The following is a 24,626-nucleotide window of genomic DNA, read 5'->3' on the forward strand; positions in this document are numbered from 1 at the left end:
GTATGCAGGACACTTATTAATAGAGCCTGGAGACTTCAGTTACAGAAACCTGGAAGAAATTAAAACAGTTGAATTTCGTGGTAAACTTTCTTTCAAAAACGTTAAATTTCTGTTTCTATCCTGAAAGTTCTTTTGGACTATATTGAAATAAAACTGATGAAAAAGTACGTGTTGAAGGATCCAAGGTAAGTAGATCCAGACCATTATTCCTCGTTTCTTCTCGGGTTCCACTCGCTGTTCAAATTGTTTTCCACCAGGTGGCGCGCTAACCATTTTTAATGACAGACAGACGGCGGACACGAAGGTCTCCGTTCCAGAGGTGTCAGAGTCCTTCACTAGCGAGTTGACCAAGGAAGTTGTCCAAACCAAGGAAGAGTTAGCGCAGCAAAATAAACCAAACAATGCTGCATGTAAGTGATTCTGAGACTCTCCTTGGGGTCAGACCAAAGGTGAAGCTGGTTGTGGGTGAAACCAGTGCCACGAACTCTCTTTCAGATGGGACGAAATAAAAGCTAATGACTTGGTTTACAGCAAAGAAAACAGTCTATTGATGGGGCGCCAAAGTGTTAATAAAAAGCTTTATTATTATCATGTCATTTTACATTTTATTGTCAAGTGTATCATGTCGGAGCCCCGAGTGACTCACTGACCTCCATCTACGGCCAAAATAAACAACTCAGACCAGAGCCAGAGTCCCCACGAGTCCTGGACCAGCAGAGCCCCAGGACCGAGAGGATCAGAGAAACTGGAGTGTAGCTTCAGAGCAGCAGCACGTCAGAGCAAACTTCAGGACAGCAGACCAAAGCCTGGACGCTCCACATTCCAGCGAGCATCCACGTGTATATTTCAGAACTTATGTACACAGTATAAATAATCACCATGACGACAGACGGAAAAATGAACATCAAAACAAAAGAGTGGGAAGCGTCCAGACCTCGAGCCCGCGCGTCTCCCTCAGGTTTGCCCTGCGTGGCCGCTGGCCGTCACTGTGTTTGACTTCGACAAACGGACATTCGAGTTATTTTGATCGTAGAGGCGGACCGGGTCGCGAGGAACCATCTGAAGGGGCAGCGTCGGATTTAAGGTGAGAATTTGTCGGTGGGGCGACTGCTGCCAAACTGGAGTGTTCTTAACTGGGAGTGAAAAGTGGGAACGAGCAGTCGCAGGAGGACTCCCGGGGTTGACGTTTAAATAGACAGGAAGTGGATTCACTCCCACGATTCCCTTTCAAAGCTCTTCCAACAGCCACCGGGGCAAAGCTGCAACCAAAACTACTGAAGGCCCTTCTCTCGTGAAATGACATTAAAAGCAGACTGTCTCTTTCTTCAATTCGGGGTGGAGGGAGGTCATGGTGCGGGGCCGACGCCTGGGGAACACCTGACCTCACCAGGCTGGTGTTCAGCCGGACTTGGCGCCCACCAGCGTCATGAGTCCGTCCGTGCTCATGGACTTGGGGCGCTCTAGCGGGAAGCCAAGGGCTCGACTCCAGATGAGCTGAGCCAGAACGCCGAGAGCCCGAGACACGCCGAACAGAACCGTGTAGTAGTTCATCTCCGTCATGCCGTAGTACTGCGGGACAGAGGACCAGGAGAGGTCACGACACCGTGGCAGCAACTGTTCACCGGCAGATGAAAAAGTGGGTGTGGCTCACCTGCAGCAGCACACCGCTGTGGGCGTCTACGTTGGGCCAAGGGTTCTTGGCCTTGCCTTGCTCCAGCAGCACGTTGGGGACGATCTTGTAGAGCTGAGCCACCAGCTTGAACATGGGGTCGTTGGGCAGGTGCTTCAGAGCGAACTCACGCTGGCACATGTAGCGAGGATCCGTCTTCCTCAGGACGGCGTGACCGTAGCCGGGCACCACCTGCCAGACAAGACCGTGGGTGAGAAGGCGGCGAGCTTCACAGTTGTGTGTGTGTCTGTGTGTGTTGGCTACCCGTCCAGACTTGAGGGTGTTCCAGATGTAGTCTCTCATCTGCTCATCTGATACCTCTCCTCCCATCTCCTTCTGCAGAGCAGTCAGCCACACCAGCACCTCCTGCAGGCCACAGCAGACATGAGCCTCCGTCACCGTAGGATAGGAGAATCCGAGCTACCAACCTGATTGGCTAGACCATGGAGAGGGCCGGCCAGGCCGTTCATGGCGGCACTGAAGGACAGGTAGGGGTCTGAGAGGGCGCTGCCCACCAGGTGGCTGGTGTGAGCGCTGACGTTGCCGCCTTCGTGATCACTGCAACACAGTCGTGTGGATGAGAGTGGACGCCACAGTTGCACTGCAGCTCTGACCCAGTTGGGCCCGCTACCTGTGGATGGTGAGGTAGAGTCGCATGAGCTCGGTGAACTGGGCGTCGCTGTAGCCCAGCATGTTGGTGAAGTTGTGGGACCAGTCCAGGTTGGAGTCGATGGCGCCGATGCTGCTGCCTTCGCGGTACAGGTTGCGGTAGATCTTAGCTGCGATGCACGGAAGCTTGGCGATCAAGTCCATCGAGTCCTCGTACACAAACTGAAGCGCAGCGGAGAAGAGCCACTCAGGACACGGGCACTTGTTCTCACCCACACGGAGCCATGGGCGGCTCACTCACCTCCCAGTACTTGGACTTGTGCACGCCCTCGGAGTACGCCCGGGCGAAGCTGCTCTCGCTGTTCAGGGCCGTGATGGCGGCGCTGAACTGAGACATGGGGTGCAGGTTTGTGGGGAAGTTGTCCAGCATGGTGACCACGTGGGAGGGAAGCGCCGCTCTCTTCGCCCACTGCTGGGACACCCATTTCACCTGGAGACACGACGACACCTCAACAGGGCGCCTCTGAATCACACCTCACACGACCTTGAATCTGCTCTCAGAATCTGGGACAAGAGCAACACTAGCTCTTCATCTCCGCACATTTCTCACCATTCCTGCTCAGCCAAAGAGCCAGTGCCACCCCAGTCTGACTGGTCTAGCACGTTCATTATGCACTCACCGCTCCATCAGATCCAACTAAACACAGAGCAGCCACCCTCTGACCCCGCCCACACACACCTGTTCCTCAGTGGGCACCTGTCCGGTGACCAGCAGCCAGAACAGACCCTCAGGCAGCGGCTCAGCGCCTCCTGGAGCCTTGGGCAGCAACTGCTGGCACTCTGGAATGCTGTAGCCACGGAAGCGGATTCCCTGGAGAAGACAGGACAAAAGCTTCAGTCAGACCACGTGAAAACCAGCTGTTGGTGAGAAGTAACAAGCTAATAATTAGATGATGTAAAATTCATGTGGCCCTGGAGGCAGCTGATGAAGACCCAAGTGTCGAGGTGGGACACACACACAACAGACTATCCATCCAAAACCTTATCACTCCGTGACCGACGGCAAGTCTCCAGCAGAAACCTATCAAAGGAAGTGCGGTTAGAAGCGCTGAACACAGACCTCTTCAGGATCCAAGACGGAGGTCTCGTAGACCAGACCCTTCATTCCCCTCATTCCTCCGTAGACCTGCAGCACAAAGAGGCCAGTTTGTACCCAGAAACATAGTGGTTCATGTCATTAGCACATGCAAGTGTTGCACCGAGACCCAGTATCAGGGTGTGTTCATCAGTGTGAGTCAAGCTGAGGTGTACCACAGTGTGAAGGTGTTAAAGGGAGTGTCACATTTAATTAACAAGAATATGTTCACGGTGCACCTGCCAGGATACATATGAATCAGTGTGACTGTGTGTGTGTGTGTTTCAAGGGCTGTTTTGCAATAAGTGGAAACATCTCTGAGCCACCGCACTCTGCCAGTAGACGTCACCTCGCCCTTTGTCCGACTCACCATGTCGACATTGATCTGCCCAATGTTGGTTTTCCCATACTGCTGTTTGAAGTTCTTGATGCGAGTCTGTTCTTTGGGAACGAGGTCTGCCAGGATGTCCTTCAGATTCTGGAAAACATTTAACCAACAAACTTGGCGTCTAAAAATAACACGGAGGAGCCCAGTTCACTGACACAACATGATTGATCCACTGCTGGTCACAGAGATGTTGACACACTGACACACAGCAGCGTCACTGCGGGACACTGAGGAGGAGCTGCACTTACTGTGGATGAGGCGCTGGCATGTCGGGCTGCGACCAGGAAGGAGGTGGCACTCTGAAGAGAGAGACATCCATCATCAGATACAGGCACAAGACCGCAGGAACAGGTGACCTTCAGACTGCTCTGTTTGTCTCGCTCTGTTAATCTGATTATTTTAAATACACTAGACACTAATGCTCCTATAAATATGTAGGATGCTGAATTATTGATCACACAATAATGTTTAAATGGCTGTGTTTGGTTTCCTCCAACTGAAAGAGTTTAATCCACCCAACTGAGCGACACCCACATCATGAATCGTCGCATCGACGTGACTGTCCTGCCCGGGGTCAAGTCCTGTGGAGGATTCACGTTGAGCCAGCCAATTTAAACCCAGCTGGAGGGCAGCTGGCTCTTCTCCCACTGGGACTTGTGGTTACCGTGACAACCACGGAGGTCCAACATGACACTCCCAAGCAGAACAGTCAAGGAAGCGCTACAGAAGCAAACACACACTCAGCGATTATGTAACAGCTGAGGCCCTTTCCACAAATGAACCAAACTGGCCAGACAAGAACACTGTCATTACTACATACATTCCATTCATCCATAAGTGCTCCCACTTCAGTTGTTAGTTCTCGACTTCCTACATTTGACAAGCAAGGGGGGGTACACGTGTAGCACAACCAGAAAACCCACCTTCACTCAAGCGCAACTGAATAATGCACTGAATGCTCAATCCCATTTTAAGACAGGTTTCTGTTGACCGATTCTCATCCCTGGAAACCAGCAGTCAAATAGAAGCACCTAGGGTTGTGTTTTCCCATGCTTGATGTCACTGATACTTCCAGGCACTGGTGTGATCAGGTGACTGGGAGCACCATGTGGCTGGAGGGCATTTGGTGGCCAGCCAGGTACATTGCTTGCAGAGCAGTTTGACGACCTTCAGGTGCGAAAGACCAGAGCCCAAAAGGCATGAGTGCTTTGGATTTGAGTTTCTGTAGTGAGACTTCGAAGACAATAAAGCAACTTTTCTAAAAGACTAAATAAACCTTGGCATGTCATTGTCAGAAACTGTATACAGTGTTCAGTGCAGCGCCTGTGGTTGTTAACATTATCAGCGTGAAGACAAACACCCGGCTGAACAGGTTTAAAACAGACACATATCATTCTACTTAATCAATAAAGCCCAGTTCATTCTTTAAATAAAAACCTGCAGTCTCCATCAGTACACTGGTTGAAATCACACATTAACCTAGACATGTGATCTGGCTACTTTATCCAAATTCTGACGCCTGGCTGTGATGGTCGGAGTCTGTTCCACCCGTCAGCCGCTCTTTGTTGAACTTTTACCAGGAGAGAAAGTTATGTCACCAGAGAAAACATGGCGTATAAAAGCTGCAGGTCACAGATAACAGCTGATAACAGACACCGTGTGTCACAAGTTAGATAGCCCCAATTAGCTGTCTGGGGAAAGGGAAAGTACCCAAAGACACTCAAGGGCTCAGAATAACAAGTGGATCGGCTTGAAGTAAGGTGGAGGGGGGCAGGTAATAATCGCATATGAGGACATCTCATTTCCAAATGTTCGACTCTTAACAAGATTACGGCTAATAGCTTGTGTGATTGGTGTAATTGTTACCTTAATGCATGAGAAATTCAGTCGACATTAAAGACTTTGCAAGTGCCAACAAATATTTACCTTTAATTACATTTCACTGTCACATTTACCTTTCACTAAAGCTCTTTAGGGCTGTTATTTAAAGATACTCGTACTGCAAATGACCAGACAGCTCTAATGTGTTCACAGCTGTATGTCATCAATAAATATTTAACTTGGTGCATAAAAGAAGAGTAGAATTCAAATTACTGTCTTCTACCTGTCGCCATTTCCACTATAATCTCAATATCACACTCACTTGGGTTAGTTAAAACAAAGCACCTTCGATCTGATATTGGGTGGCAAATTGTTGACTGAGTGACATATGGAATTTGCTTTGCTGAGTCACTGTATTCCATTCAGTTGCCATTACAGGGGGAATACAGCCGTCTCCAGTACCATCTTGACAGTTGAGGGTCAATCCACCTCCATTGATCGAGTGTCCTTGAGCACTTGCAGGGGTGCACTTTTCAGAAGAACAAAACAGGTTAAGAAACTACTTGACATGCCTTCAACAATAAATCCCATCGAAGGTGCTTTCTCACAAATGTCAAATTGCCGTTTTGAATTTTCAGTCTGGTTTAAAGTGACGTTACAAATAACGCCCTTTCACATAACCAGGTGTGCAGTCAATTCCAAACCACATTTTAGGTAGTAACATTTAAAAGTTACAATAGTGACACAGGTGCCAAACATCGTACGTCACAGGTCCATTTAAATAATAACGTTTCACTCAGCAACTCTGCTTCACTTACTTGAAAAGCAAAAGCTACTTCGTCTAGAGAGCTGGATAATCTTAAAGTGAAGGTCAATGGCTCGGTGGAGACACGGGAGGGTGGGCGATGTGTCCAAAAGAAGCTATTAAGAGCTCATTGTGATGTATAAATAGGATGAACTGAGCAGACTAGCACGAATAAACTCGGGTTAACTGGGTTTACAACGGATTTGAAAGCCCTCAGTCTAGACAGGCCAGAACTTCAGTCGACTGTGGCGAACTCAAGTGCGCATCTCAGCATGAATGACGTGAACCTGTTGGGAATTCAGCGACGGGAAAGACTTTGCAGTTTTGTTTAAGCTACGGACAGTTTGATGGAGACGCGCGCGCACACATTACACAATGTGCTTGACAGGCGCTACCACTAGCCGGTTAGCATGCTAACATTAGCCTTTAGCTTCGGCGGGTTTGACAAGAGACGTGACACCGAAACTCCAAAAACACCAACCCACCTTGGAAGAGAGCAGCTTCGGCGCTAACCTGCTGACGCTCAGGAACGACATGATGCCTGTGTCCGTGTGATATTTCCCCTTGTTTGACTGGAGCTGGTGAGACCGCTGCCGGTGCGCCGCGGAGCCGCTTGAAGGTGCCCCTGCTGAAGCGGAAGGTTGAAGAGGGATTGGGGCCCGCAGCCAGCGGCGCTCATGATTGGACGAGGAGCTGGTCGTAGCTCTGACGTCATCGGATTTGATTCGCTCGAGCGCCAGTAGGCGCGTGCTCGTTGGATGGAGGATACCCGTGCGTTGATGACGTGGCTGTGACGTAAGTGGGCCACGAGGGGCCCCCCAAAACGCCATCAAGTATTTTGTAGAAAAGTGTTTCATTTTCCAAGACTTGACAACTTTGTTTTCTCCTTTTGAAAATATTCAAATGAGAATATTCAGGACACGGAGAGGCAGGCAGACATGCACGGATCCCATGACCACGCACAACAAAGATGATATTGATGGAGTTGAGAGTTCAAACTGCTGTGATTTCTTCTCCCCTGATAAACAACATCATAAACGCGGACCACAGATCAGCGATTATTGTCGGATGTGGCCGACAATAATTCAGATTATGCCTGAGATTTCCCTGACCCAGATTCATCAAGGGTCAAAGTTTTGAGTCCACAAGTCGCTTCATTGTGAAGGCGTTATGAAACACCAGGAGCATAATGAAACAGCAGCTCTTGGAATCCTCCCAAACAGATCTGCTCAGAACATCTACAAGAGAGCAGGAGGCCTCCGGTCCGTGCCTTAGGACTTGATCGTCTAGACTTAACTCAGACACAGGCAAAACCTTTGTTGGAAAAGTTCAGTCTTTATTTTCAAGAATAGTTTCTAGGAGAAAATCTTGTTCCGGGTCATTCAAAGAGCAGCATGCATTAGTTCTCCAGAGGCTACAGCCTGGAACCAACCAACAAGTCCGGTTCTCTGAAAAGGAAGATGTCAAAACAAAAGAGGACAAACTAGCAGAAACGATGACAATAACCCCAGCACTTGAATGCGGATCCAGTCATACTGAAGTCCATGGAAACAGAAACATGACTCTGGCAGTTTGTAAGGAAAATAGACATTTGTCTGGAGCACTGTCTCCTCTGGACTGAGCCACATGTCGGGGTGTGCGTGTGCAGGGTGCCTGTAATGGCAGCACTCTTCAAAACTGGCATTAAATTCAGAAGGCAGGATCAGCTTCTGGCGGCAGTCCTCTCCACTGACATGATCTCAGGGTACAGTGTATGCTTCACTTTTGACTTTTAATTTTGGCCGACCCTCAGAGCAAAGTTCTGGTCTGGCTTGTTGGCACATTAAAACACAGAAAATGCAGTGGACTCACATCATGCATGTGTCTGGTGTAAACTTGAGCCCAACTGATGGTCGCAGGTGTAAACAGGTAGTGGACCAGTAAACAGCAGGATCAACAGTGTGCTACATGTTCTTCAGATTGGTGTTTGGTCCTGGCTCCTGTGCTCTGACGGCCCTCAGTCCTCCTCTTCCTCGTCCTCCTCGTCCTCCTCGGGCTCTCGCAGGAGTCCATGTTGCATGCAGGTATGGAGGTAGTTGACCACCGTCCTCTGGAAGTGCTGGACGCTCCGCGGCTCACGCAGGTCGTGGCCCTCATCCGGGTAGAGCTGCAGCGAGTAGTTGGCCTCCACCTTCACCAGCCGGTTCAAGAGCTCAGCGCTGTGCTGGAAGTGCACCCTCGCTGCAGAACCACACGACCACACGGTGAGGAGACAGACGGGTGGTGGCGGAGCACAAACGTACCGTCTGCGGTTCCGTGGAGGAGAAGAAAGTTCTCATCCTTCAGCTTACTGACGTCCTCCAGCAGAGACGCCGTCTGCACCAAGAAGAAGTTGCTTTAGGGAAACGTGAAGAGCAGCTCGGACGAACACACAACCGATTTCCAACGTGGCACAGACACCAGCAGATATCTGTGATGTCATTCTGACATCCAGGTGGGGCGTCACACATGTCCTTGACAGATTTTTCCATGACCTCTGACCTCACTGCTGTCGACTTACTGTGACAGTTGTTCACTATTGTGCTGACCTAGGTGAAGACACAGGCCTGTGCATCTTTAAATAGAGGAGTCACCAGTCAGAAGGGCATCGAAGTCGGCTCCTCCAAACTCCCTCAGTTCAGTGACCCAGAGTCTCACCGAGTAAACGTGCTCCTCTTTGGCCGGCAGTCCCAGGAACCGCTCTGAGAAGGCTGCACCTGAACACATGGATCGCATGACCTGACATGGCACTCACCACATCATAAAGACTAAACAATGCAATGACGATTTTGTGAATATATAAAAGTTTTTTCATCAAGGATCAAAGAAGAATCCAATTACCATAAATTCTGGACTATAGAGCGCACTGGAATATTAGCCGCACACACTAAATTTAAGATGGAAAATAGAGCTTGTTCATGCATAATCCGCAGGTGCAGAGGTGCTGTCTGTGCTGTAGACAAGTCAGTGGTGCGCCGGCTTAAAAACGAAAAAAAAAACAGTTTTGAAAACAGGGTCCAGTACCGAGAGTGGGGAAATAGCGGAAACAAGCTGCGCAATATGGAGCGTTGTAAAAATCCATATATTAGCCGTGCTGTTGTACAAGCCGCAGGGATCAGACCACGAGAAAAAAGTAGCGGCTTATAGTCAGGAAATTACGGTATATCTCTAACCAGACTAAAGTGATGGGATATGGGTGCTAAAGAGCTGCTCGGCAGAGGTCTGCGCTCTCTGTTGTTCAACATTCATGTGACCTGGACTCACTGTAAAGCCTGAAGTCGGTGATGGGGGCGGCCGCGGCGCTGCATTGGAAGAGCTTGTCACTCGCTGCCAACATCTTCAGAGTCAAGTAGCCCCCGAACGCCTGCGAGAGAGAGAGAGAGCTGGTCACATGGCCCAGGGGTGGGGACGGGCTCGCTCGGACATTCACAAACAAATCACCTTCCCGTAGAGCGCCACTCGGCGGTCATCGATGTACGGAAGCTGCACCAGCATCCTGGAATAGAGAGACGAGAGCGAAGAGAGTGAAAACATAGTCGGACAGGGTCGGAAGGTCATCCGTACTTACTCTACCACCTCCAGGTGATGCTTGACCCGCAGAGGAACCAGCTTCCGCGGGTCCACAGCGACGTTCTTCTGTGGGCGTCCTGACCCTTCCCGGGAGTCCACCCAGACCACTGCGGTGCCGTGTTGGCTGGTCATCACGTGGGTCCAGTCCAGGGAGAACTCCTCCGTCACCACCTGGGAGCCTGGCAGCCCGTTTCTGAACAGACAGGAGGACCAGTTGCACCGGAGTCACATCCACGCTCTCACACACCTGCAGGAAGCTGAGGGACACTCACACGACCAGCAGCAGCGGGTGCAGGTTAGCCTCATACCCCGGGGGAAGGGACACCTTCAGGTGCAGGTCTGAGGAGACAAGTGAACATTAGCATTTTCTTCTGCCAGAGCCACAAGTCAACATCTCTCTGCAAGCAGGGATCTGTGATATGACCAAGCTCATTATCTTCTAACAAGCTCGGGCTCCTTTGGGCTCCACAGGGCTTCATCACACTTGGTTTAGTGCGAGCCAGGACTGACGGAGAGAGATGGATCTACAGGAACCAGAGCCTTGCTACCTCTGCCACAGGCATGGACCTCATCTCTGCAGCTTGCGCTGGTGAAGATGGCAGCGCAGTAGATGCGAACCACAAGGGTCTAAATAGCAAAGTCAGCGCTCAGGTCAGGTTTGGTTACCGTGGTTTTCAGACGGAAGACTCCTGAACAGAACCTCAGGCAGGCTCTTGTCCTCCAGAGCTTCAGACAGCCGACTGTTGTCCTCCAGAACCACAAAACCTGCAGGACCAGACCATCCAGAAACATCACAGACCTTTCAGGAGACGCTCTTCTTTACACAGAGAATTGAACCAGCAGCCATCCACATTCTCCATCACGGCTATCATTACCAACAACTGAGTGCGTAGAAAAAGAACCACCAGAGGGCAGTGTTGCCAAGATGTGACTGCAGTCAGAAGCGTGTCACTCACTGCTCAGATCTTTAGTGCTGTGGACCGTCACCTTGGGGACCCCCGGACCTTCAGACAGAGAGGCTCAGGGTCAGTGAGTCGTGTGGGCAGTGCCGGCCCGTCGGAGCGTACCGAGGCAGTGCAGGATGAGGTGAGTGTGGTTGGGGCTGAACTGGGCCCTGAAGAAGCTGCAGTCGTCCAGGAGGTCGCAGGTGAGGCAGTGGCGCTGGAACACTCCATCCACGTCCACACTACCAACACAGATCCAGTTCAGACCGTCTCTCAGAACGCTGCGCAGCCGGGCACCTACCTGTACAGGTGTCGGCTCTGTCTGGACTCTTCGGAGCTCAGGAAGTAACTGACAGAGGGAGACACAGCAGAGTTCCATTACATTCTCCTTCCAGATCCATAATGAGTGAGTCACGATGATCCAGGCGGATGTGTTTCATTCAATCATCCCAGAAGCTTCTGTTGGATTAATGTGAGCCGAGACACTAATCTGTGCTTGAGTTTCAATTATCCTTTGATGTTCTGAGTCAGTGGATGTGTGTGTTTGCAGTGTGCTGCAGGCTGAGTCTCACACACATCTTTCCCGACGCCTCATCCAGAGCACACAGCGAGGTGACGTCCCAGCTGCCGGACGTCAGGAAGCGAGCCGGAACTGTGGGAGCGACGGGTTGCTGTGACACACCGAGCACACGTTAGTACATGACACACGCGCGGGAGGACGTCACAGCGCTGACCTGTGCCGACAAGGCCGCCACGTGACGGAACTCTCCCCGAGCTCCCTGCTTCGCTGGCAGGACGGTGTAGAACACGGAGCCATCGTCAGCAAACAGCGGGGTGTCCTGCTGCAGGGAGCCATGTGAAGGGAGAGGGCGGAAGAAATGACACTCGAGAGAGAAGAAAGGAAAAACTGTGAGTTCCAACCTTCCACTGCTGGTGATAGATGTCCATGTTCATCTTGTGTTTCTATGGAAACCAAACAGAGTTATAGCAGGACCATACATGATCCATACAGCGGGTTGATTTCGGGCCTCTCTTACCTCGGAACACGCGCCCGTCGTCGCCTCGCACACGCCCAGAACCGACTGGTTCTGAGCCCGGTTCAACCACCGGACCGCCAGCCTGGTGCTGCTGATCCACGTTACCATGGAGATGTAGCCGTCTCTGTCAGTCAACACAAGTGATGTCAGCAGCAGGTCACATGGTCCGCCTGTCCTGGCCGCCGCATTTGTACCTGGAGCGGACCGAGTCCGGCGGGGTCATCTCCACTGTGTGAGTGGGCCCGTACAGGTTCACAACCGACAGGCTGACGGACGGGATGCTGGAGCCGGCCTGAGGGGCAAAGAACCGAAGAGCAACCTGAAGGCTTTCTGGTACTTTTGAGAGGTTCATTGAAAAACAACTTCATCTGTCAACCGTTGGGGAAATTAGATTTGGCTCCAACAGAGGCACAGGGAGCAGTTAAGAGTTTCCATCGGGGACGACAACAGCCAGTTTTAAACTTTGGTTATGTAAAAGGAACCGTCGGTGACGTCACTTAAAATCTGATCTTATTGTTGTCCTGTGCTGCAGGGGACGCTGGAAAGGAACTCACCTTGGGGTAGGGGTAGACCAGGTTGTGGGGGTACAGGCCTCCTAAGAACTGTGGGATCTCCATCACAGGTGTGGCTGAGTTGTTGATGGTCAGGTAGGCCAGCCGCGCGCCGTCCTGCGACCACCAGAGGGCAACAGGGGACAGCAGCACCTCCTCTGCGAGTGTACAATGAAGTTTAAAATCGACCCCCTGACTCCAACATGCAGACTTCTCAGTACCCTCATAAATCCAGTCTGAGATCCCGTTCTGCACGTTCCTCTCCTGACCACTGACAGTGAGACGCAGAGTGTCAGAGGTCACGCTTGGCTTGTAGTAGATGTCGCCTTGGAACACAAAGACCTGCGGGAAGGTCGAGGTTCATCACCCGGACACGGCTTCAGGCGAGGAAGACACTCACCAGCTGGTTGTTCTGTGGACCCCAGGACGAGTGCTGCAGGGCTGCCTTCTCTCTCTCAGGGGGGCCCAGGTCCAGGAGGTCCCTGCGAGACACACAGCGAGCACATGAGATCCCCAACCCGCCTCTGTTACCCCCTTTCTGAACTCAAGATGCAGGGATAAAACATGCAGGAGTGAGACGTCTCTTCTCCATGTTCATGTCATGTTCCTCTGAGTCAGGGGTCTTCAAGCTGATGCAGCATCACCCACCAGCCTCCAGCTACAGGACTCCAAATCGATAGAAGCAATGGACACGAACGATAAAAACAACATGTGTTTTCTTTGCAGAAAATACACAATTAATGTCCTTGTTTTCATTTCCAAACGAATTTATCGAAGCTCAACGTCGCTGTGATGCTGCATCAGATTCCTAAAGTCATGACGTGGACCATCCAGGGTCGGGGTCCTCCGGCTGAAGCCCCTGCTCTGAGGAGCTGTACGGGTCCTCTGGAAACAACTGGAGTGCGGAATGTCGAAGATGAGTCACGCGAGGAGATGGACCTAGAAAGAACACGCATGAATGCAGGAGTCATGAGGCTCGGATGATGAGTCGCACCGGGTCCGGTTGCATCGCCATCGCTCATGCGCAGCCCATGCATTAGCATTCCGCAGGCCACCTACCCAGACGCCACATCGTGGACGGCATAAGAAGCTGTGAAGGACTGAGAGAACACCTGGAAGAGGTAGAGGACACAACTCACACATGCACATGACAACTCGAGGAGCAAAGGAGGAGCCATCTGAGAGAGACGGCTGCCGATCACACGTCCCCAGAGCAGGGGCAGCACCTGTCAGACTCAAGACCGGGGCCCCGACCTGCTGTGACAGTGGGGTCAAAGTGAAATTCAAGTGCAACAAGGTCGTGACTCCGCCATGAGAAGGAGAGGTTCCAAGAGTCAACAAGTGAAGTGCAAACAGGGAATTTGACGGAAGAAGGAACCGACATCACCGGGGTGAGCTCCTCAGATGAGTGGAAGACCACAGCTGGACAACGCGCACATCGAGTGACAGTCAGTCAAATATTGAAGGCTGCCCTGCATGCACCCGGTCTGCCGGGAATACCGGCCTCAGTCGGACCCGCAGCCGCAGCTACCGTCCCAGGAGAGGCGGAGCGCAGATCAAGAGCGCAGATCAAGAGCGCAGATCAAGACTCAAGGACAGAGACGCGGGTCTTTAATTATTACTGAGCCGATTTAAACTTCATTTCCACGAGTCGTTTAACCGCCAGCGGCGCTTTGGTCCGCGTTCATCATCACACAGAGTCGTCCCATGAAGGAGGAAAGGAGAGCGTCCCAAAACTGCAGCCAATAGCTTTCCCGCCAAAAAGCAGCCAGGCTGCAAACCGTGGCGGCAGCAGCACCAAGACTGATCCAGTCGAGTGTGTGAGTGCATTCTGCCGCTGTGTGTGACTGGCCACGTGTGTTAGTTTGGACAGTGTGTGACCTTGGAGTGTGTGTGAGGAGTGAACTGAGGATGGCTGTCAAAGCAGGGCAGAGGGGTGCTAGTGTGTAGTGCATGGCTCCATTTGAGTGTGTGTGAACATGTGTGTGTGAGGGGTCCTCACTAATACAGGAAGACAAACGCGTGTGTGTGTGCGAGAACGTGCGGGTGCGTTTGTGCATGTGTGTGTGCCGCCACTGATCAGTGGTCAGCTGATGTATCAGAGCTAATGCATCGATTCCTTCCTTTCTTCCAGCTTTGTCGGCTCCGCGCAGCTTATTCGCCTGCTGGGCTGGAAAAAAGGAGGGAAACCGCTCCAGGAAGAAATGACCTGTCACATTGCCGATTCCCCACACTGAGAAGTGAAATTGGATTTTCTCAGTGTTGTTGGTCTGGTGTCGAGGAGCCGAGCGTGGAGGGGGAGAAATGGAGCTGGGGTCAGGAGTGGAGGACAGCAGGGAACACCTGGGGCAGGTGGAGGGAAGTGGGTTTCAACAAGGGTCCAGCATCCTCAGAGCTCGGGCCCACATTTCCCTGGGGACCCGATGAGGTCAGTGTTGGAAGTATTCCACTGCCTAGGGGGCGCTGTGGCTGTAAATGAATCTGCTGGTGGTTTAGACTCGACCCGACGTGTTTGTGATAAACAGTCTGCAGCGGCGAGGGCGTGTGTCCTCCACTTGACTCGCCTGTCTCATGCAAATCATCGCCCCCGCACCCCAATCCGTCGCTCTGAAAAAGGAAACCTCGGGATTACACGGCTCTGGGATGCGACGTTCTCCTGCTCGCTGTGAGCCACGGACAATAAGCTGCAGTGTTCTCAGCCACACACACACTGATTTGTAACCAAAATGCATCCCCCCCTTCACTCCCTGAGCCCCCCCCACATCCCTCCATGCTCCCGCAGCATTCACTCCACTCGTGCCTCTCCCCTCCAGACCGAACTCAGAGGACTCACTGAAGCAGGACACAATCCCAGGAAGCTGAAGCCACCAAGGTGGGGACCCCTTGCCATCACCCTTTCCCTAGCTTCTCCCTTAAACCAGCCACAACACATGGAGCAACCTGAACCAGGACCAAACTTGAAAGCCTGAATATAATAAACTACATTTAAAATGTCCTCACAAGAAGGTGGCTTGTCAAGACTTGGTCCTCACAAGTATGGCAAGACATGCCCACACACACTCACCAATGTTGTGATGTACACAAGCACACAGCAGGAAACTGTCCTACACACACACACACACACACACACACTTCTCATAACACACTGTTGATTCCTTACATGCACGAGACGACACATAAACATGTTGAATTAGCACCTTCAACTCACAGTCAAATCAATTCAGTGATACACACTTGCTCACTCACACACCGCTCCAGTGTCTTCCACACAAATCCATTTATCTATAAATATGCAAACAGAGAGACCAGGTCGCTGCTGCTGCCGCGGAGACCAAAGTACACAACATCATCAGCAGCTGTCAGTCGACACGTCTCGACATCAATTTCATCACGGAAGATGATTGAAGCCCATCGATTCCCGCGGATCGATAAACAACTGATGTTTGATTCCTGCACCTCATTTCCTCCCTCCGTCAGCCGCAGCGTCTCCCTCCTTCATCCCCGGCTCCTCCCCCTCTTCTGAAGCAGCTTCAAACTGCCTCGGTCAGCACAAATCCCCCCCAGAGATGATGGAGAGAAGAAGGAAGATAAAGCAGCAGAGGGAGAGAGGGAGAGGGCGAGGGAGAGAAGGAGGACAAGATGGGGGAAGACGGAGGAAGGTGTCCCACATTTCCCCTCCAACATAAGCGGGTGACTCGCACACGTCGATGGGAGACACATGCTGCGTCTCTCCGATCTGGCCGGGTGTGTGAGTGTGTGGAAGCTGGTCTCGGTGCCAAGACAGGACCAGACAAGCTATTTTTGTTGGAGGCATCCAACAGGTCACTAAGTTAGCAACGCTGCTGTGGCGGACTGGGCTCAGGTGCCGCACCAGAGTCGCTCACACTGACGACTAGGTTTGACCTGCTGATGCCGATATGATGGGCGACGCCTACAGGAAACTGATAACCACTACAGTAAATTCCAGGCTATAATACTTCAGCTGAAATATGGATTTTCACGGGTAAATGAGCTTCATGCCCCAAAATGTTGAGCCTTGTCACATCAGACTGATGGAATCACAGGTGTTTTATTTGCCCGCATGTCCGCAGCTCCGCCCACAGAGCCGATCTCTTGAGACACGCGGGCGAAAACAGAGCTTTAATGTCAATAAAAGATGAGAGGAGATTCAGTCTCCATGCTGGACAGTAGTTACGCTAAGGTCACTGACCTCTCTACGGCAGCACTGCTGCACCTGCCGCTTATACACTTATGTATGAACTCGATTCGTCTTCCGTCTGAACTGTAGTGGGTGTGGCTTATGTTCCGCTGCGCTCTCTAGTCTGGGATTGATGGTCTCTACCAACAGAGAGTGTTCCTTCTGCAGACACAGGCCAGATGAACCCCTCCGAGGATGGACCTCTTCCCACTCTCAGCACAAAATGGTCTGCAGGTGTCAACAGTTCAGGAGGAACCTCCAGTCAAAGGGACTCACCGGCCGGATGTTGTACGCCAGGAGGACGAACTTCTTATCTGCTGACACCTGGAACTGAGTGGAGGTCAGGTCCTGAGGAGAGAAGAGGGGCAGTCAGGATTGAAGAGGACATCAGCGGAACACCCACTGGCGCTGACACTGTGGGCTGGGGAAAGGTGTGTGGTCACAGTAGTTCGGCCTCAGGCTGGATTCAAACTGGCAACAATCTGTCTCAGGCTTGCTTCTGGATGAAACCTGAAAGTGGTTTCTTGTTCTCGACAGTCCAGCGTCTCTGGAGTGCAGATAAAATATCACTTTCCCGCTAATAAGCAGAGCAGTGGTGACACTCCTCATCACAGCAGAAAGTGTGTCTCCATGGTGACCCAGATACTTCTGTCAGCACCAGAACTGGGAAATTCTCTTACAACAGAGTGGATCTGTCGGAGCAGCAGATCTGGTTAGGAAGACGGTGTGTGACTGACCAGAGAAGAGTTGTCCAGCAGCGTGGACATGATGTTGCTGGACAGGTCCAACATCAGCACGTGTCCGTCTCGGCTGCCGACGGCGACCTCGTGCTCTGGACGGCAGAGGATGGACACGGGGAGGGCGGATGAGTCGCAGGTGACTGGTGGAGACGCATGGGTGGAAGGAAGGACAGCTGCCGACATTACCATTGAGCCACGACACTTGAGGGCGGTGAACTTTGAACGTTTCACTCTCCAGGTCGTCCATGGTGAGGTGAGAGCGGCGCAGCAGCTGGGAGTCGTCTGTACACACACACACAGACCACAAGTGTTGAATAACAAAGCCACACACCAGGACTGGCGTGGACTCTCACCGGGCGTCAGCAGCACCACGGACAGGATGACCAGGGACATGACCCCCAGGATCACCATCATGGCGATCCCGATGCCCTTCCAGTTCCTGGGGGGACCGTCTGTGCTGCCCAGGTCCTGAGAGGAGCAGGAAGCAGAGTCACGACATCAGGACCAGAACAGCTGAGCTCGCATTTTGTTGAGACAATCTGGACTTGTGTGAGCAGACACCAGTGCATTTGGAGACTGAAGCCCTGGACCAGGCTGTGAGACACACACACACACACAAGCTGATGAAAGAGGCTGAGGATGGACAGTGATTCCAGGCCGGCGGTGACCACGCTGTTAACAACAGACTGACTCCGTCCCAGACCCCCGATGGCACCAGCTGTCTCGCCGCTCCGAGCCAAGCCGGTGTCCAACAATAGACCCAGCGACACAGGGCTTCACGTCACATGACACCTGGCATGTCCAGGTGACTCCGCTGACATAGTTTCCATGAGCATCCATGTTGTGTTTTCAGGAGCTGGGGCTTCTGTTTCCCGCCTGCTCCAGAACACTCTCTCTATTTGGGAAGCTCTTTGTGTGCCGGAGTCACTTAAGGCTGGCGAGCGAGCGCCGCCGCCGCCTCCCAGCAGTCTGGAGCTGCTTTCTCGTCGCACTAAAACCTTCGTGGCTTTGTGTTCCCGCTGACACCCCGAGGCCAGCTTGGCAAAAATGGACCTGCGTGCCGTCCCAGGACGCCGGGGACACACCGGCATCTGCGTCTCATTAATTCGCAGAGTCCTCATTTATTTAACAAAGCAATCCCCGGTGATGCATCGACCCAAGCTGCTGCCCTGTGTGACCAATTACAGCTGAGCGTTAACCGAGCCGCCGTCCAGACTTCAGAGCCTTTTTTATGTCACTGCTTATTGTTTTGATGCATCTGCCGATGCCCCCCTCCCTGCACAGCTTCAGAGAGGTGTTGATCCAGAGACGCTGCTGATTTATCGTCAGATTCTCCCCGGACCCTCATGCCGAGGCGGGGGGGGGGTCTCCTGAGGCTAATTTATGAATAGTGAGCCGCGGCAGGATGCTGCAGAGCCCGGACGGTCGATGTCATTGAAATGATTTTGTGTGCAGAGCGGTGGGTTAAATAAAAGCGCGCCGATCCCAGTGATCTGGTGAGCTACGGAGACAACACACACTGCAGCCTGAAGTGAACACACAAGAATGAAAGGTCAGCAGCGTCAGACTGAATTGGAGGTTTTAAGAAAACACAGAACAATCGGGTTGTTGGTCACAGAGGCATTTCATTTGGTCAAGAAGAAAGAAAGAGGCCACGACACCAGGTGACGTCAGGTGTGGAGACGTTTGAGTGAGCAGCCAATGAGAACAGTCATCAATGGTGGTCCTTAGCTCCACCTATAGGTCAAGGAGCTCAGCTCCCTCCATCTGAAGGAGCCACCTCTCCAGCATGTCCTGGGTCAGCACCACAGCCTGCTGAGGGACACCTCTGGAGCTCCAGCTGAAGAGTGGGTCTGAAATGCTGCTTTGTTAAAACATCCAACACACTTGTTGGATGTTTGATGTTGGATCAGTACCAACGGGTCGCTGCGCTGATGTCATGTTCAAGAGGTCCTCAGCAAATAAAGGTCATTAATGTTCAACAGGAGCAGCAGGACTTGGACAAACGTACAGGACTATTTCAAACGCAAGATCTCAGAGAGATGCAGGGATCAAGGCCATAAGAGATGGACATCTGCTCAGAATAGGATGAGGGGATGCGGGTCTCGCTCCAGAAGAGCTGCAGGAGGTGTCTGGGGGAGCGGAGACTGGGTCTCTTCACTTCAAGCGCTGCCCCCTCGACCTGACCACAAGAGAAGGTAGCGCTCAGCAGATGAGTATCCAAGCGGAGCAGGATGGTGGGACATCAGTCCTGAGACTTTGCTAACACAGGAGGCAGCCATCTGAATCCATGGAGATGAATCGATCAGAATCTCTCACGGTTACGGCGGATCAAAGGCAGGGAGAGATGGAGCGGGACCGCAGTAACTCCCAGGGAGGGCCGCGTGGGCGAGGAAACAAATCAGCCGCTCACAGATTCCATTACATGAGAATGATAAAGGTTAATGATGCCGGCGTTCACGCCCCATAATAACTACCATTATGACCACATCGCCACCCACACCAGCAGGTCCTTCACTGAATAATTGCTTATTACAAACATCATTTTTTATCTCAGCTCTGCGAACAGATATCGGCACTTTGTTCACACAACAATGAAAACGTGAGGTGGTTCAAACACCTAAACCACAGTGATCTCACATCAGGCTTCCATGATCCTGACCACCAGACAGGCTCACTGCTCAGCTCCTGCGTGTTCTAGCATCTAGTTTTGTTCACGAGTGACAGGACCCTTCAGAGCATCATGTTCTGGTCATCAGCCGAGACTCAGAGTGGAACCTGCCTCTCAGTGTGGATGGGATGGTCTTGCCTTGTCTGACTCTCCTGTCTGACACGGTGTCCCTCACAAGCCGCCACAATGAGAAGAAGAATGACTCTCCACTTCATCATTCATGTTTACTACGAGCAAACCTGCGCCATGGACTCGCGTCTGGTGCTCCACTATGTGCTCCACTGACACCCACCCACACATGCTCGGCAGCTCGAACCTCCTCCGGGCACACGGTCCAGCCTCATCGTCTCGGAAGCACAAACGCGGGAAGACTGGTGCGGAGAAAGCCCGCAAGAACCGCAGAGCTGCGGAAGATGTTGAAGTGTGGAGGGAAGATTGAAGCTGAGCGCGAGCTCCGGGCTTCGAGGGAAACACTCACCAGGTCCGCCGTCATGTTCTGCTGGGTCGTCGCGATCATTGCGGCCCTTCAAGTCGCGGGAATGTATCTCCGAAAAGCCACGCGTGAAGCGTCTGCGGAGGGTCGTGATGCCGTGTGAGGGGCTTCTGAAGTTAGTTCTGCCTCTCTCCCCCAGCCTCTCTCTCTTCCACTCCCTCTTGTGCGTCTCTCCCCCAACCTCTCTCTCTCTCACACACGCACACATACATTATTCCAAACTGTTTCTCTCTCGCTCTCCCCCTAAAGATGGATGTTCTAACCAAAGGCCATTGATCAGGAGTTCTACTCCGAGTCTCTCATGGACGCATCTCAGGAAGCACCTGGGAGGCTCACAGTGGACCAGTCACAGAATATGTGATGATCTGTTGATTCACCCGAAATCAAATCTAGAAAAATAACCAACGACATTTCATAAATGAAGAAAACAAGACGCTGCTTCAATTGCGGATTTGAAGCCACGCAGCAGTTTAGTTATCCAATAAAAAGACGCAGGTGATTCATTTGCCCATCTTCCAGATGACTTTCCTGAACCAGGACCGAACCACACAGTTTACTATGACCCAGTTGTTCCGAACCTTTCTCGTCGATCTGCGGGTTTATGCGACATTTCAGAGCGCCACCTGCTGTCAGGTCGTTGGACACCCCGAAATAATGTTTCGAAAGAAATGGCGCCATCTGCTGACTCTATTCATCCTCAACAAATTAAAAAAAAAGAAAAAAAAGTTGGATCAGTCGTAAAATTCCTCGCCGCAGGAGATGTGTTGAGCTAGTCTGATGAGTTAAACTCGGATCTTACAACATCCTAAGAATTTCAATATAAATAAATAACTTTAACTTTCTTCTGGTGAAATAACGGGGTTAGTTTGTCACTTATGCTGGAAATATTGGCAGCAAAGCCCCTGGATTTGAAATTTAACCTTGATAATTATGGACGAGACCATCTGTGTAAGTCGAAATGAACAAATAAAGGAACTCATCGTGGGATATTCTTTTGCCAAAGATTCCTCATCGGAGTGTGACATGACTCTTCCTGTGAATTTCACGCGCAGGTGGTGGGTGGATGCGCGTGGAGCAGGCGTTTCCTAGGTACAGGTGAGTGTGACATTCACCTGGGACCAGGGGAGTTCCCTGCTTGTCGGGGAGTCCAACTACCTGTTGCTGATAGCGCGTCACCATGTCAGGGATTGCTATGCAAAACAAAAACCATGACTGCAGAAATCTTCTCTGGGCCGTGAGAAAAAAAAGCGGCTTAACAAGTAAGTATTGACGAGAAAAGCAGAAGAGGCGCTCATCCCTGCGGCGGTGCGGGTTTTCCTGCGGCGGCCCGGGAAGTAGGTCGGCGGGTTCTGGACCATGGAAATTCTGTCCCTATTGTGCGCAGAAATTTTTCAGTCTTTCGAACTTCCTGGGCGGAGTTCGGTGAAAAAACGTAACGTATCATTTCTGTGGAATGTTGACGGCCACTCACTAACGCACGCTGGTTAAAGTTTTGTTTTCTCTTTGATTGACAGCAGGCGGGGGGGAGGGGGGAGGCTCACCTGAGGCTGACAGGAAAGCCCGAGTCTGACTCACGCGTGCTTTAAATAAGCGCACCACCTCCGCCAGGTTTATCCACACTCGGCCGCATCACCAGCAGCATGACTCCCGCAGCTTCTGTCGCCTTCACAGCGCTTCTCGCGGCGCTTCTGGCCGCTTCCAGTTGCGCACCTGCCGGACTCCAAGACCCTTGCGCTGCGGTTCGATCCAGCTCCCGAGAGCTCAACCGAGCCGCCAGAATCGCATCTGTTCAGGTAAGACACCTTGGATATCACGTTATCATTTTGAAAAAAAAAAAAAGTGAATATCCTCAAACTGATGAATCAATTTTTCCTCAAATTAACCCGCAACAAACAGTGAGCTTATCGACTCAAACGTTTGTGTTCAGTACGCAGGATTTTTACTCATGTGAAACTGACAAATGCAGTAATCCACTAGGATTACTGCATAATCCTAGTGGATTACTGCATAATACAGTGATATTTTGGTTCCTTCTCACTCAGGCACGAAACGGGTCCAAAGAAGAGGGATGGTTCGACTCCACACCGGTCTGGATGGACGACAAAGATCTGTGCGACCCCAGTACTCTCAAACACAAATCTAAGGTGAGAGAGAGCAAAACTGTTTCATTGCGGTGTCGGGATGAATGCGCACCCCTCACTCCAGAACACGACCCCCCCAGAACCCCAGCTCAATCATGAGCAACGCACAGCTGCTGCTGACGATGTGATGTCACCTGCTGGTTGAAATATTTCAAGGGGCAAACAGGTCTGACTGAATCTGAAAATATTCGTCAGGCAGATTAGATTGCAGATAATATCCGGACGTCAGCTGGGGCTGTGGGAACTTCTCAGCTGCATCGCTCTCCTGACAAACCAGCGCAGCCTTAATCTGTTTCCAGGTTCTCAGTTGATCACAAATGCAATGGCGCGTCACAGAGCTCGGGCCTGCCACAGACTCCTATTTCCCGGTCTGATAACCCGCCGTTTCTTCACAGGATTGCATCCAAAAGATCCATAATGTTCTGGCGGGATACTGGTCAGTGCTACAAATGGTGTCCGAATTCCACAGTTGCTCAGAGTTTGTGAGGAAACTGAAGCCAACTGTGCTCCAAATCCACGAAGACATTGGAAGATGTGCTAAGTCCAAGAGCAGCCTCCACGAGGTGAGTCCCACTGCAGAGCCCAACTCTGACTTCACACCGTCGCCTGAACCGGTCTGATGTTCCTCCAGACACCTCCGCTCATAGGGGCACCTGAAAAGGTGGCGTGGTTACACGAGGACTACCTGTGCCGCTACACTCTGGACCGGCTCTTCTCCTTCTCCATCCTCACCGCCCGAGTCTTTGCTGTCGGCGACCCGGCGCGTCACTCAGAAGGCTCAGTCCAGAAATGCTAACCGCTACTTTGGTCTTATTTATTCTATTTATAATCTATTTATTCCTATTTATTCTTATATTTATTTGAATTGTCGGCAGATAATAAACTTTTTCACCCACAATATTTGTCATTTTAATTGTTGCTTATTTTATCAGCCAATGGTATAATAGTACAGGACACTTCATCAGACAAATATGTGTCAAAGATGCATTCAAACGGGAAAAACCCGACTTTGGAAGGTGGTGATGCAAATCTGACAAAAAATGAAACCAGTTTCTGAGACTAATAGAGCAACATGAACTTGGCTCTGAACTTCTTGGCTCACACAGGCCCTCCAGGTGACGGCATTAAAGAGGATTAACAGCTGTCAGGCACAAACGTTCGACTGCAGACATTCATCTGACTCCTCACTCGCAGCAGAAAACAAGACAATAAGCCCTCTATGATAAAGACACCTGTGTGGAAACATGCTACAAACATGTTTCAAAATACATTGGAAATCTCGGTTCACTTCCTGAAGGATGAGCGGGCCAAGCCTGGCTCAATCGCTGCAAGGAAAAATCACAGCTATGCCAAAAGACAAACAAGAAAATACAGGGACCCTTCCTGAAATATGGGGAGAGTAAATGCATAAAACAACCTGCTGTTCATAGGGAACAAAGCAATGACACATGGAACAGAAACAAAGAATCTATTGTCAGGATTTTAAGTTGTTTTCTGGTTTGTTTGCTGGCGTAGTACGGTGCCATAGTTGTACTGCAATAGTAACTATAGTGATCAGATAATAAATAAAGTTGTTGTCCTCCTCAGTCCAGTTGCAGTTTTGGGTGTCACTAATATTTGTTTGACAAGCGGTTGTTGTTCTTCATTGCACACCCTGATGCTTCCGAAAAAAGAAGCATCAGCGAGTGACTCACTGTTTATCTATGCGTGATATAATCTGCCCTGTTGAGGATCAATGACATCACTTCCCTCAGCCTTCCTCTTTTTCCGGTTCTGCAGTGAAGACATCAGGAAGTGGTGGATCCCTGAAGTGTCAGCAGAATGTTTGAGAAAATC

The 24,626-nt window shown here is 51.2% G+C and overlaps 2 protein-coding genes across 3 annotated transcripts; both read right to left on the reverse strand.

The window, feature by feature from the left end:
* Nucleotides 1-565: 565 nt before the first annotated feature.
* On the reverse strand, nucleotides 566-7,070 carry cs (citrate synthase). The gene is made up of 11 exons (XM_053849127.1): nucleotides 6,913-7,070; nucleotides 4,050-4,100; nucleotides 3,784-3,891; nucleotides 3,399-3,464; nucleotides 3,018-3,149; nucleotides 2,580-2,768; nucleotides 2,301-2,500; nucleotides 2,098-2,227; nucleotides 1,934-2,035; nucleotides 1,652-1,861; nucleotides 566-1,569 (listed from the first exon to the last, which is right to left on the reverse strand). Exons 1-11 carry the CDS (start codon nucleotides 6,961-6,963, stop codon nucleotides 1,399-1,401), a joined length of 1,410 nt encoding a protein of 469 aa, XP_053705102.1. The 5' UTR covers nucleotides 6,964-7,070; the 3' UTR covers nucleotides 566-1,398.
* A 637-nt stretch (nucleotides 7,071-7,707) lies between these two features.
* Nucleotides 7,708-22,851, reverse strand: LOC128749538 (inactive dipeptidyl peptidase 10). Of its 2 annotated transcripts, none has more exons than XM_053849238.1 (25): nucleotides 20,635-22,851; nucleotides 17,839-17,953; nucleotides 17,672-17,767; nucleotides 17,483-17,577; nucleotides 17,022-17,093; nucleotides 13,607-13,659; nucleotides 12,948-13,029; nucleotides 12,769-12,889; nucleotides 12,551-12,705; nucleotides 12,191-12,288; nucleotides 11,997-12,120; nucleotides 11,881-11,922; nucleotides 11,694-11,798; nucleotides 11,536-11,630; nucleotides 11,261-11,308; nucleotides 11,083-11,201; nucleotides 10,972-11,019; nucleotides 10,682-10,780; nucleotides 10,288-10,354; nucleotides 10,014-10,208; nucleotides 9,887-9,941; nucleotides 9,710-9,809; nucleotides 9,104-9,162; nucleotides 8,710-8,782; nucleotides 7,708-8,647 (listed from the first exon to the last, which is right to left on the reverse strand). In XM_053849238.1, exons 1-25 carry the CDS (start codon nucleotides 20,671-20,673, stop codon nucleotides 8,424-8,426), a joined length of 2,379 nt encoding a protein of 792 aa, XP_053705213.1. In that variant the 5' UTR covers nucleotides 20,674-22,851; the 3' UTR covers nucleotides 7,708-8,423. The 2 variants fall into 2 exon arrangements, with proteins under 2 accessions (XP_053705213.1, XP_053705212.1); XM_053849237.1 differs by having other exon boundaries at nucleotides 7,710-8,647; nucleotides 11,694-11,801; nucleotides 20,635-22,850.
* Between the last annotated feature and the right edge of the window lie 1,775 nt (nucleotides 22,852-24,626).

Source organism: Synchiropus splendidus, chromosome 18 (assembly GCF_027744825.2).
Source record: "Synchiropus splendidus isolate RoL2022-P1 chromosome 18, RoL_Sspl_1.0, whole genome shotgun sequence".
In the NCBI taxonomy this organism is placed as follows: domain Eukaryota; kingdom Metazoa; phylum Chordata; class Actinopteri; order Syngnathiformes; family Callionymidae; genus Synchiropus; species Synchiropus splendidus.

What these genes read in the sequence shown, in the direction of transcription:
- cs (XM_053849127.1), bottom strand. Translation starts at nt 6,963, where the DNA reads ATGTCGTTCCTGAGCGTCAGCAGGTTAGCGCCGAAGCTGCTCTCTTCC. An exon ending in ATGCCAGCGCCTCATCCACA is followed by an intron (nt 3,892 to 4,049) that starts GTAAGTGCAGCT and finishes AATGTTTTCCAG; the next exon opens with AATCTGAAGGACATCCTGGC. An exon ending in ACAAGTCCAAGTACTGGGAG is followed by an intron (nt 2,501 to 2,579) that starts GTGAGTGAGCCG and finishes GCTGCGCTTCAG; the next exon opens with TTTGTGTACGAGGACTCGAT.
- LOC128749538 (XM_053849237.1), bottom strand. Translation starts at nt 20,673, where the DNA reads ATGATCGCGACGACCCAGCAGAACATGACGGCGGACCTG. An exon ending in GATGAGGCGTCGGGAAAGAT is followed by an intron (nt 11,309 to 11,535) that starts GTGTGTGAGACT and finishes TCCCTCTGTCAG; the next exon opens with TTACTTCCTGAGCTCCGAAG. An exon ending in CCTCATCCTGCACTGCCTCG is followed by an intron (nt 11,020 to 11,082) that starts GTACGCTCCGAC and finishes CTCTGTCTGAAG; the next exon opens with GTCCGGGGGTCCCCAAGGTG.